The 13,454-nt window shown below is 42.3% G+C and overlaps 1 protein-coding gene across 1 annotated transcript in view; it reads left to right on the top strand.

Moving 5' to 3' along the window:
- LOC309688472 (chloride channel protein 2-like) overlaps nt 1-13,454 on the top strand; it is a 63,143-nt gene that overhangs the window by 37,791 nt on the left and 11,898 nt on the right. Inside the window, exons 12-15 of the mRNA XM_082504250.1 lie at nt 3,794-3,878; nt 5,106-5,261; nt 8,154-8,223; nt 10,095-10,205. Of these exons, the coding sequence (XP_082360376.1) occupies nt 3,794-3,878; nt 5,106-5,261; nt 8,154-8,223; nt 10,095-10,205 (422 nt within the window). The remainder of the gene's footprint in view (nt 1-3,793; nt 3,879-5,105; nt 5,262-8,153; nt 8,224-10,094; nt 10,206-13,454) is intronic.

Raw genomic sequence — 13,454 nt, 5'->3', positions numbered from 1 at the left:
GGATGAACGAAACTTAATTCATGATGTGGTGATACTTGAACTACTACTTAAATTTTACATTTATTCTCACGGTTCCCAGGCGTGATTGGCTGTATAGATGGCACTCACATTCCAATCATTGCTCCTTCAGTAAATGAAGGAGACTATGTGAACAGGAAGTCTTTCCACAGCATTAATGTACAGGTACATAGTTCCCTGTAGCATTTCAAACTAACAAATTATTTCATTATAGTAATGGATGCTAATTTGTGTTCTCTGCACTGTGAAGATCATATGTGATGCTGCCAACATTATCACAAATGTGGAAGCCAACTGCTCAGCCTCTGTGAGTGGTGGTGGTGGACGACCTCCACCTGTTTTTCAGGCCTCCGCTTTTTTTCTGTTGGCTATAACGGGTCACATTTGAGCATACAGAGTAAGCAAATATGTACTTGTAATGTGCTCAGATAATTTCAATAAGTGCTTACAGAGGGGAAATTAATGTAGCCTCTAACTGCAATTGATTTACATGGGACAAACAGACCAAGCACTATGGCTCATAATACAATTACACCTTACCTGTTTGGACTATATTTTTATATTTCATTTTTACTTGCTGCCAGGAACGTTTGGGGCCTGTTGGGTTGCACCTGCGCTCACATCACATCACAAAATCAAATGTATGAAATAAAAAATAAAATAAAATATAATAAAATAAAATAACGTGTTAAATGGGTGGAAATCCCTAGATCAATGTTTAAATTAACACTCACGCATTGACTCTGTCGGCCATGTTTTGCCATGCATGCTCCCTTTCTTTTGCAGCTGAGGCTGTGTTACTTTTTTTCCGCAAAATTTGCATGTTATCGCCCACCCCCATGACATCACGCTCCAAAGCCCTATACTGCCATCAGAATTTTGGCCTCAAGCGCTGTAAAATACATTGACCGCGCCTTCTTTCCCTCCGTCTCCATGGTGACTCGCTTAATCTGTACTCCACTAATCAGGGCTTTATGTATCCTCGTGTGCGCGCTTAACTTGGGGTTAAAGCAACTCTGCGTTGATTGAACTAATTGTTATCAGCCTTTCTGAAACCGAATATTCCGAGTTGGACAGTTCGGGGTTACTCAACCCTGAGTATCGTTTTTTTCACTCTGAGTTTTCTAAACCGGCTTCCTGAAATAGGGCCCTGCACTGATGACGCTTGTCTAATTTGGAGGGGAAGGTTATTCCAGAGCATCGGAGCTGCAATTGAAAAGGCTCGGTCTCCTCTGCATTTCAGCCGCGACTTAGGGACCGACAGCAGCAGCTGCTCAGCTGAACGGAGCGAGCGGGGAGGAACATGTGGCTTCAGCAAATCAGATAAATAGACAGGAGCCAGACCATTTAAAGATTTAAAAGCCAATAAAAGGACTTTAAAACGAACCCTAAATTCAATAGGAAGCCAATGCAAGGAAGCCAGAACCGGAGTGATGTGATCGAATTTCCTACTACCGGTTAAAAATCACGCCGCCGCATTTTGAACTAACTGCAGGCGTGACAAGGTGCCCGACCCAACCCCTATTAAAAGGGAATTACAATAGTCCAGACGTGAGGTGATAAAAGCATGAATAAGAGTTTCCAAATTGGGTTTGGAAAGGAAAGGCTTAACCTTCGACAGGCGTCTGAGGTGATAAAAAGCTGATTTCACCACCCCACTTACATGACCTTCAAAAGTAAGCGCAGAATCAAGTTTAACACCAAGATTAGTGATTGAACTTTTCAGATGAGAGGTCAAATCATCAAAATCAACATCTGGAGAATCAGTAGAACGATGCGGGCCATATAAAATTACTTCCGTTTTGCGACCATTAAAATTCAAAAAATTATTTGCCATCCATAATTTAATATCGCTAAGACAGTCAAGCAGTGATTGACATGGGGAGGTATCCAAATGACTAAAAGGTAAGTAAAGCTGACAGTCATCGGCATACAAATGAAATGACACTCCGTGTTTACGAAAAATCGCACCAAGGGGGAGTAAATACAGCGAGAAAAGTAATGGCCCAAGGATAGATCCCTGGGGCACACCCCAAAGCAGAGGGGCCACAGAGGAAGCGGCCAGCCCCAGCTTGACACAAAAACTCCTTTCGGAAAGATATGATTTTATCCATGACAATGCCAGATCACAAATTCCCACACAGTGATGTAAGCGGGAGATCAGCAGGTCGTGGTCCACTGTGTCAAATGCAGCTGTCATATCCAATAACACAAGCACAGCATATTTACCACGATCAGTAGCAACAAGAATGTCATTCATAACTTCATACATCTGGCTATTGATTTCAAGAAGTTCAAGAATATGGAGGTAGTCCTCCTCCTTCATTATTCCACTCACTTTGTATAATGTACCAGTACCACTGGCAGCAAAACTACTGTACAGAGCCCCTCTGATGACATGGTCCAAAAAATAAATATCTTGTGGCCGCAAAATACTACTTCGTGGGCACGAAATGGGTATAACATGCCCACGAAATACTTATTTGTGGCCACGAAACACGTGACTGATAACCGTGATCCTTCCCAGGCCCTTGCAGTTGGTTGACAATAAAATCTATGTAAAGCAACTGGGCCTTCAATATCCTGTTTAAATGTCTCTCCATAATAATGGTTCCTTGCATTGCCAGGCTTTTCAAAATGCATTTGTAGCTCATCCCCAGCCTAAAATAAAACTCAATCATACTGTCTCTGTCCACAGTGCATAGGTTTAGCCTACTCTTATGCTTATGTCTCTACGCAGCTGTCCAGGAATTGTATCAATATGATGTGCGCACGTTATCTATTTCGTTGCCACAAATGCGTAATTCGTTGCCACGTTATACCCAATTCATGCCCACAAATTAGCATTTCGTGCGCACGTTATGCCTATAATACTACTACTAAATACCTATAATACTACTTCGTGCCCTCGAAATAGTATTGCGTGGCCACAAATAAGTATTTCGCGGGCACGTTATACTATTTCGAGGGCATAAAGTAGTATTTTGTGGCCACAATTTATTTACTTTTTGGACCATGTCATCAGAGGGGCTCCGTACAAAACAGACCCAGGGCATGTTTGACAGTTGGTGCAGTTCACATTAACTCCTTCAAACATACCGCTCGTCATTATAGCCAGCCAGTTCGATGTTTGGTCATCAGAAATTAATACTTTTCTCCATAAGGCTTTTGGCTTGTCCATGTGGTCAAGCTATAGATTTCAGTTAAGCTACCAAGAGTCTAGTCGAAGTTCAACTGTTAAAACACATTCGACCAAATATTAATAGGGGCATATGTATATTTGTGTCTCTGCATACTTTCGATCCTATGTGTATTAGAGAAAACCCCAAACACATTCAAACCTGTGCACAAAATTCCAGTTTCTTATATTCATTTAAAAGGAATAAATGACAAATCATAGATTGACAGAATGATATGGTAAAGCTCTAAACTCCACATGCATAAATACATTGAGCTGCTGACATGTGATTGGATAATTTGAGATTTGCCTTAAAAATAATTTTCATAGGTATACCCAGCAAGGTGGCCTGTAAGTGTATTATTTTAAGTTAAACAAACTTGAGTAAATAAAGGAAAAAATGTACCTATAAAAATTAATATAATATAGTGATTGGCTTCACGTTGCTTTTTCACCCATGCGTGAATAACTATGGTTTTCTCAGTAACTGTTAGACATGCATTATTCCCTGTTTATTGTTTTATGTTATTGTTTTAAAGCATTTCATTGTTTTACCCTTGCTTACTTGTTCTTTCTGTTATATATCTATGTTCTTAGATGTCTTGTGTATCCAGTGATGGTCTCTTTCCTCATTTCGTCACTATTGTTTCCTTCTGGTTTTGGACAGTTTATGGCTGGAGAGGTAGGTTCACAAAGCCCATGAACCATATATTATTTTTATTACATATACTCATCACTCTACAGTTATTACAGTAGACATCAAAGAATTCTTTAAAAAAAATATGCAGGGCTTTTTCTCTTTATTCTAATTAAGCTAATTTTGAAATGTATCTAAAGATGGTTTACATATCATACATGTTGTATGGTTTGAAAACAGTCTTTATCCATCTTAAATCATTTAATTATTGATATACCAAATTATTGATATATCAATAAGACTTAAAATTCAGCCCGTTCTTGTTAAATTGAAGTCATTCATTATATAATAAAATACATCATCAACTAACTCAAAAAAATGAAAAAATTTTCTGTGGATTACACATCATGGAAATGCTAATGTTAAATAAAAGGATAATATTGAAACCATTAGAAATTATCTTCTAGGGTTTCAAGCCAAACACTGAATTTTGAATGAAATATGTCTGTGAAGGTTCTCAGTCATCCAGGTCATCGTAGTCAAAGGAGCTTGCAAAGAAAAGCGTCTGGGCTTCTTTAAGTTGCTTGAAGACGTTTCACCTCTCATCCAAGAAGCTTCTTCAGTTCTAAGGTCAAATGGTGGAGAGTCCCAGATATAAACCTAGTGGGAGTATCCCCCCACAGAGGGACAAAAGGACCCCCTGATGATCCTCTAATCGCCTGAGCCAAGGTGTGAAACTGGGCGTGGGTCCCAATCAGCCAGAGTTTCGGGTGAGCTCATTGTGAAACCTGGCTCCACCTTATCATGCGAATTCCTGAGGTCAGATGGCCCAGGATGTGAGTGGGCGTTAAGGCGTCTGGGAAGGATCTCAAAACTGGATTATAAATGGCAGAGAGTTGGTGTCGTAAACCCCGCCTCTGTTCAAAGATGGTCGCTCACAGTGGACATAGATGCTTCTTTCACTCCTCTTTCAAACCATCTGTCCTCTCTGTCCAAAATGTGAACGTTGGCATCCTCAAAGAGTGACCTTTATCCTTAAGATGCAGATGGACTGCTGAGTCTTGTCCTGTGGAGGTGGCTCTTCTGTGTTGTGCCATGCGCTTGTGAAGTGGCTGTTTGGTCTCTCCGATGTAGAGGTCTGAGCATTCCTCTACATGGACACCAACTATCTGTCATGTGTTTCTGTTTCTATTATCTGTGAAAGAGCTCCGACTCAGTCACAGTCGTAGTAATTGTATTTTTTTTATTTGTTTAATTTTCCAAATTTTCCAGCTGACACAGAACGAGGCTTTGGTCACATTACTGGACAACCGCACATGGACTAAAGACGGCATCGCTGAAGAGTTTGACTACATTGGAAACGCACGAGTCTGGATGCACCCACAAGTCACCGTCTTCGGCACACTGGCCCTTTTCACCATAATGAGAGTAAGGTGAAAATATGTGTACAAAGCTGTAGGTTTGATTTATGCTAGTAAATGTGTCTGTCTGCAAGTTTTCATAATGTATAAAATGAATTTGTCATTCTATGTAAAGTATGTTAAATTCATGCACAATTCCTGACAGGATTTATTATACATACACGGGGTGCTATCCCCCCTTTTTAATCCAGAGGTCCACATTTACTTACATGTGAATGTGTTATTAATGTCTTTTTAAAAGCTTTCCCATGTTAATTTTATTTGCTGGAAAGAAAATATGTCCCTCTGCTGGTGCTGCAGCTTACTGCGAGTGCAACTAGTGCATGCATGTCCATTTCATGCTTTGGAGAGGCAAAGTGTGAAATGGAAACAGTGGACTACTCTATGTATTACATGCTTTGCTTTGATACTAGGTTGGTCTGAAAGCTGCGTGTGCAGCACACATGCATTTAAAGAACACTGACGGTAGGACATGATTTTTTATCATGGTGTAGGAGTGTCAGGTGCACACTGATATTGGCTCTGTCACACCGATCTTGCTAGTGAGCTGATGTCAATGTTAAACGTATAAGCTGCATTCTTGTCTTTGAATAAGAAACTTTGAATGATTATTTTATGGTTAATGGTTCCAAACATCTTAACATAAGAAGATGATCCAGCTAGGCTATCATTTTGACTCTAAAGGGGTCGGCAACCCTGGGCATGCGTGCCACAGCTGGCACGCAAAGGGTTAGATGATGGCACGACACACAGTGAATTAATCTGAGAAGGTGCATTAAAAAATAATAATCTATGGACGGGCCACTGGTGCACATCACTAATTAGCTTACATTAGTTGTGCCACTTCCACATTCCAACACTTCAAACGTTCAAGAGCTGTCTGCTCAGCGCAGCATCAGCACCACGAATTCACAATGCAGGTGTTTGGACCAATGCTTTCTTTTCTGATTAAACCAGAAAGCTTTAATGGGCAGCTGGATTTGTCTCGTGCATTTTCACCTGCTGGACATCACTACCTGACAAGTGTAACTGTCTTCAGAGCATTGCACAGGCCTTATTGACAGTGTTTGGCTCCACATATCTGTGTGAGCAGACTTTCTATCACACAAATAATGTTCTCAGCACCTCCCATAGCCGTCTGACTGCCGGACACTTGGAGACCTGTGTCTCTGAGTGGGAGACCATAGACCACAATAACATGTATTAACAAACATGCCTTAGTATTTTTCCTTATCACTTTTGTGAGTAGACCATAAATAGCATTTGTATTTTCTGTCGTACAGTTCCTTTGCTGTTATAGAGTTCTTGTTTTGGATAAAAAGTGTTTTTTTTTATTTGCTTTTTGTTTAAAACAGCTGATCTGCACTTTGCCAACATCTGCGAACAAATATAGTTCTTTAAAATTATTCTATATAGCGTGGAACTGTTGAGCATGATTGCTAATGCAATGGTTGATATGGCACATTGACTTCTGAGGAAACGTTCTGATAATGCTACTCATTATCAGAACGGTTGCCGACCCGTGATTTAGACCAAGGGTATTCAACTGAAATTTAAGGATGTCTGGTCAGAGAAAACTTCCTCAGTCAATTTACTATGCAAGCTACAATGCATGTGACCAATTTGTGCATCTCCTGTGTTAGGGCTGGGCGATATATCGAGTTTTTTAAAAATATCTATTTATTTTCATGCGAGATATAAGATGTGACAATATCGTTTATATCGATATAGTCTATGTTACGTTATAATTATACTTGTGGAGCCGCAGGTTTGCCTCTTTCGTCCACTTTTGTCTCTACGCTGCGTTACTCGGCCTCGCCTCTCCTTCACTAAACACAACTCCCCCTCCCCCATAGCTTCACCTGCAGGCAATGACAAGATGAAAGTGGAAAATCTCCGTTAGCGAGTTACCGCGGATCGCCCCATGCATTGGGCTGGACGGCGTCAACGTGTTAGCGAGCTAACCGCGCTAACGAGCTAACCGCGCTAACGACATGCAGCCCACAGGGGCTGCACGGCCTAAAATCCTTTCATTTTCTCAAAAATCGACAGCGCGCCTTATGTATGAATTCTGGTTGTGCTTACTGACCGCGAACCGATTTTATGTGGAACACAGCGCTCAGCAATCTGTCAAAAAATGTTTTAATATGACTTTGCTAAGCTACGGAGCTGCACCGCTTGATGGATTGTCGGAGGATTACGGCTACCGGGGAGGAGCCTCGCGGAGTGATACGTACTGTGTGTGTATAAGGACCATAAATGGCACCTGTTCAGAGACGTGGTGCAGCTGTGAAATCTGTCTTTGTTATTATGCTCAGCGTCTATTAGTTTACATTTTGACTGCATAATTGTGAGCTTTTTGTTATGCACAAAAACAACATTTTCTTTTATTTATGGACCATGATTATTTAATAAATACTGATAATTTATTTTTGAGTAATTTCTTCATGTACATCTACGCTGTATGTAAATAAAAGTGCCCGTGTGACAGCTGGGACACAGTGTGACTAAGAACTCTCTTTTTGTTCTTAACTTATGGCTTTAAAAAAAAATCGAGATATATATCTTATATCGCCATCCAGGTAAAAAATATCGAGATATGAATTTTGGGTCATATCGCCCAGCCCTATCCTGTGTGCACACACTGGCTACAATAAGCCTATAGAAAAGAGCTGTGCAAATTAAAATAACCCTACAGTAAATCTAAAAAACTTTGAGCAGAGTAAAACAGAAATCGCGCATTGAAACCAAATAGGTCAAGGTCTGTATAAAGTAGCATCTGGGTTTAGACTGCGGTCTGCCTTGTGGTGAGCTGGAATCTAGAAACACACCAGATAATACCATGCAGCTCCTGGAATGTCACCCTATTCTTTCTGTTGATGTCTTCTTCTTCTTTTAGTTCTGGATGTGTGCCTTGGCCATCACCATGCCAGTGCCCTATGGAGCCTTCATGCCAGTACTTGTCATTGGTAAGATGTGTGTTTTTCTGTGAAGAAGAACAGATGAAACACATTTGAAGGCGTTAACACAAGGCTCAGGGGTGAACAGTCATTTGCCATGACTGTGAGGGGAGAGAAACAGGATAAAGGCACAGTTGAAGACAGCCAGAGATTAATAAATAAAAATTGTAGTTGTATATATACACACAGAATGAAAAGAAATGGGAAAAAGGAAAGACTCCCCCAGCAGGCTAGACCTAAGGCAGCATAACTAAGGAAGGATTCAGGGTCACCAGCCCTAATGATATGCTTTGGCAAAAAGGAAAGTTTGAAGCCTAATCTTGAAAGTAGAGATGACTAACTGAATGCTTATCAGGGAGTTTTTAGGACATCCAGATAATAACGACTGACAGCATTCCAGCCTAGAAGTAACACATCCATGAATTTGTTTTTCAACATCACTCAGACAAAATATTTGTGTAGCATGTTTAAAAAGTGAATAAAGGCAGACCTATATTTTGTTTAACATGTGCATTGAGTCAGTTTCCTCACTGTGTTACTGGAAGTTCAAGTAATGTCATGCATGCCTAGCTGTGAGTAATCACCAGTGGACAAAAGAAGTATTCTTGAAGGGTTTAGCTAGTGGTTGTGTGAAGTTGCTTGCTTGCTGTCATTATGCAAAAATGGTAACAGAGAGGTTTTTACGCCAATACTACAGAAAACATTGTGAATGATTTGGTTACTAGCAGATTGCTGGGGTTGACAGTAGTTTGCAGTAATGATAGTCAAGAAGAAATTGACTTGCCTACAAACATTTGCCAACTACCCATCGAGGAGCACTGAAACTGTAGAGTGGTAAGAAACCTCAAAACAGAGACCTTCAATACTCCTTCAACAGGCATCTCCGAGAACGTTAGAGCACTTTTGCAAATATGTGATGTCTTGATAAATCGAGCAGATATTTGAAGTTTACACAGCACCATTCTCGCATGAAAATATCTTAAAAGTTTATTTTGTGACCCAGACAGAGTAATCTTTCAAACTCTGCCACTCTGTGTTCCTCCGCCACTGCCTCGTTTGAGTTTTGGGCGAAATGGATTCTGGGATATTGCATTTCGTCATTTCAAGCTGATGGGCAAGCCATAGGCAACCGTGTCTTGGCTGGCCTCACCCTGGGGACCAGCATGGGTACTGGAGCAGACTGAATGGCAATCCCACCCGAGTAGGTGCGGGTGCAGGAGTAGGCTGCCCTCACATTGGAAGACAGGACAAGCACTGGCAACAGCTGGGCGTCAGCTGTCCCCGCCTGAATAACAGAAATAGGTGCAAGAATGTTTTTGAGCTGAGATTATTTCAATGATTTTGGTGTTTGTGAAGCTGACAGCAAAGTAAGTGAAATTATTGTCTCAGAATTGGACAATGTTCAAGGTGACGTTTAGGTCTTTGAGTCAGCAGAATATATCACTGGGTTTTCTGTTCACCAGCCCGGTGACACTTAACGCACTGTTTCCAGTCCTGTAGAGACTGAGTTCTTGGTTCCCCAGTCGGCCTTTTCCAAGACTAAAATCTGTGAACTCCTTCATTTTCCAGAGTTCTCCAGTGGACCACATTGGAGTCTTTGCCAGGTTCATTTTGGCCCCTGAACCAAAGTTTGACAACCCTATTTTAGATTACTGTAGTGACTGATTCAATAATGATTTCAAAACTCAATACTTTTTTTGTTTTAGATAAGTTTTATATTTTGACTTAGCAATTTATTTTTGTCAGGCTGATGGTGCTCAAGCCACAGTGATTTCAGTTTTCTGTGCACATGTTTGACAATTCTTGCAAGTCTAAGAACTGCTGATTTTGATAAACAGCCACATACTGATTGTGAATCTCTATGTCCTTCCACATTTCAGGGGCCAGCTTGGGGCGTCTGGTTGGAGAATGTATGGCATACTGGTTCCCGGAAGGCATTCATGCAGGTCATGCTATCTATCCCATAGTGCCAGGAGGCTACGCTGTGGTGGGTAAGTTAGCGACTCTCTCCTGACTACATTCTACTTAAAATGACAAATACTTTCTTTGGTACAAAGTAAATAAAATAACATTCTTAACATTTTGGAGACCCTTGTAGCTCACAAAGAACCCTATGCACACACCTCGGGAGTTTCGTGAATGTTTCAGCACTTTTGCTTTCCAGTGGAGACACTGTAGTGGCGCATGATCTGAACAGAGGATAAAAGAGTCGCCCAGGAGGTAGTAATGAAGAAGGTCAACCAACCACTGTATTGCCAGATACTGCTCGTCCACAGAGCTGTATCTACCTTCCCGCTCAGATAGCTTCTGGCTTATATAAATGACCAGACAGTCAAACCCCCTCACCTGCTGGGACAAAGCTGCCTCAACTTGGAAGGCCTTAAACAGGCAGGGGTCTCAAACTCAAATGAGCCGCGGGCCACTTCTGGCACCGTCATCTCATTGGAGGGCCACTTAAGTGTCCAAGTAGTACAAAAAAACAAAAACACCCACTAATATTTCCTAAAATCTAGTGTGTTGTTTGTTTTATTTAATTCCAAATATTGTGTAACAAGACAAAATTGCAAACATGAAAACAATTTTTTTCTCACTCTTAACTATCTGAATCCTTTCAGTTTCATTTGTCATATGCAAGTTAGCACAGGGTCAGCATTGCAATGAAATGTATTTGACGAGTAGAAGACAGTCACCCAGCAGTATAGCACAGTATAGTACAGTAGTTTCAAATAAACAGCTCTTTCTGGCCAGACACGTGGCAGCACTTTTGCTATTTTGTTTGTATTTAACAAAAATAAAAATGCAGGCATAAGCATACACATTAGTTTTCGACTACAAGTGAAAATTTTCCTTCCAAATAAATCTCTCACTGAACTAACACAGCCCTCAACATGTTTGCACTCTCTTGTTACCTCGGCCAGGCCAGTAACTAGCTTTACTTTGCTAGCGAGAGAAAGAAGCGTTGAAAGGCTGCTCCAGCAGAACTTTATTGTTTCGGAGGAAAACACGAACACAGTGTACAGTCGAGTCTTAATAGCTTACTGGGCTCGTCAGGCACTCTTTTTGGCTGCAGTGGTTATTTTTATATTTACATGCTTCCATCTCCCAAGCACCACCTCACCTCCTCTCTGGTCATGCAACATGGGCAAGATACGATGGCTGTCGTTTTCTCTATCTGAAGGTTGCCTGCAGATAGATACTGTACCTCTGTCCAACTGTACACTTCTTTGGGTTGGCTAAGAGCCCCACCTGCCTCAGGCACTCCAGGACCATGGACTTCCATTGCATATGCTCCGCCGAAAACTGATCTGGTCTGTAGCTGTCCAAATGGAAATATTGGCTTCAGGCCCACTCCAACGTTCGAGCGGGGAGCTAGGGCTGGGCGATGTGACCCAAAATTCATATCTCGATATTTTTTAGCTGGATGGCGATATAAGATATATATCTCGATTTTTTTTTTTTAAGTTTTAAGTTTTAAGTTAAGAACAAAAAGAGTTCTAGTCACACTGTGTCCCAGCTGTCACACGGGCACTTTTATTTACATACAGCGTAGATGTACATGAAGAAATTACTCAAAAATAAATTATCAGCATTTATTAAATAATCATGGTCCATAAATAAAAGAAAACAATGTTGTTTTTGTGCATAACAAAAAGCTCACAATTGTGCAGTCAAAATGTAAACTGATAGACGCTGAGCATAATAACAAAGAGACAGATTTCACAGCTGCACCACGTCTCTGAACAGGTGCCATTTATGGTCCTTATACACACACAGTACGTATCACTCCGCGAGGCTCCTCCCCGGTAGCCGTAATCCTCCGACAATCCATCAAGCGGTGCAGCTCCGTAGCTTAGCAAAGTCATATTAAAACATTTTTTGACAGATTGCTGAGCGCTGTGTTCCACATAAAATCGGTTCGTGGTCAGTAAGCACAACCAGAATTCATACATAAGGCGCGCTGATTTTCCGCTTTCATCTTGTCTTTTTTTTCTTTTTTTTTGCCTGTCCCGTTTGGCTCTTTTGCATCAGAATTGTTGTCTAAAGGCAAAGAAAGATGCCCAACGGATTTACTTTACCAAATTGACCATCCCAGCCTTGCCGTAATGGTCCATTTGATTCACCTTTTATTGTTTATTTTATTTTCACTTGCTGAATACGGGACAGACTTGACTGGGGGAAAGAAGGGGAGAAAGAAAGAGGGAAAGAGAAACAGCTGAGAAGAGGGACGGGGGAGAAGGGCAAAAAAGAAAACCAACAGAATGAGCAGAAAAAAAAAATATATCGATCACCTGGATCACCTGTTGAGAAAGAAAAAAGAAAACAAGCAGAAGAGAACAAGAGTCATAGAATAAACAACATCACAATGATGAAGCAGGTATGGAGGAGATCAAAACTCCAGACATCCAGAGGCCCCCAGAACACAAGAGACCAAGGAAGACCAACAGAGGGGCAGCCGCGCCACTGTCCCAGTAAGAGCTGAGGAGAGTCCCAGATGAGGGCTCACTCAGCAGCCGCGGAGCAGAAGCCAGGGGGAGTTGCAGTGACGCGCCCGTGAGCTCCGCCGGCAGCCAGCTGTGCCTGAGTGACCGAGCCCCAGGCCGAGAGGCCGAGGGCACCCCACCTCCGAAGTGGCCCGAGCGAGCCCCAGGCTCCAGGCCCCGATAAGCGGCCGCCAAGGAGTGAGCCGGTGTGTACCTGGACGCCCATCCCCGGACACAAAGAACCACCAACGCACCGATGTCTGAGGGAGTCCGCCACTGGCAGGGGAAGTGGTGGTGGGTGGAGATAGGCCTCCAAACCTTGGAGGGCCTGAGATGTCCCCAGAGAGGTGGCACCTGACACCCAACCTGACATATAGACACAGACATACAGGCACACACAGATACAAACATCCATTCCCACCCTCATGCTCTCATATGCACTTACTCCACACTCAACCAACGTGGAGACAGACATAAAGAGACGCTGTACACACGATCACACTCCCCAAGCGTACTCTAAGCCCCGGGTATAGGTACCCTTGCCCCTGGAGGGGGGAACTGCACCCAGACCCAGGTGGTGTTATCCTTTTCCCTGCGGTGGGGGGAGGCAGACCGCCCCGACTCCGCAGCAGCCCCACACTCCAGACCGCAGTCGGACGGCCAACTCCTCCTCCTGGCCCCCCCGCTCCAGCAGGTCGCAGAGAATGGGGGTGAGAGAAGACTCCAAACCTCCCTCCACCTGCTCATTGTAGTGTTGAT

This window comes from Aulonocara stuartgranti (genome assembly GCF_965226115.1).
Source record: "Aulonocara stuartgranti genome assembly, chromosome: 14".
In the NCBI taxonomy this organism is placed as follows: domain Eukaryota; kingdom Metazoa; phylum Chordata; class Actinopteri; order Cichliformes; family Cichlidae; genus Aulonocara; species Aulonocara stuartgranti.
The sequence above is the reverse complement of the archived record's forward strand: the minus strand, read 5'-3'. Positions and strand labels throughout refer to the sequence as shown.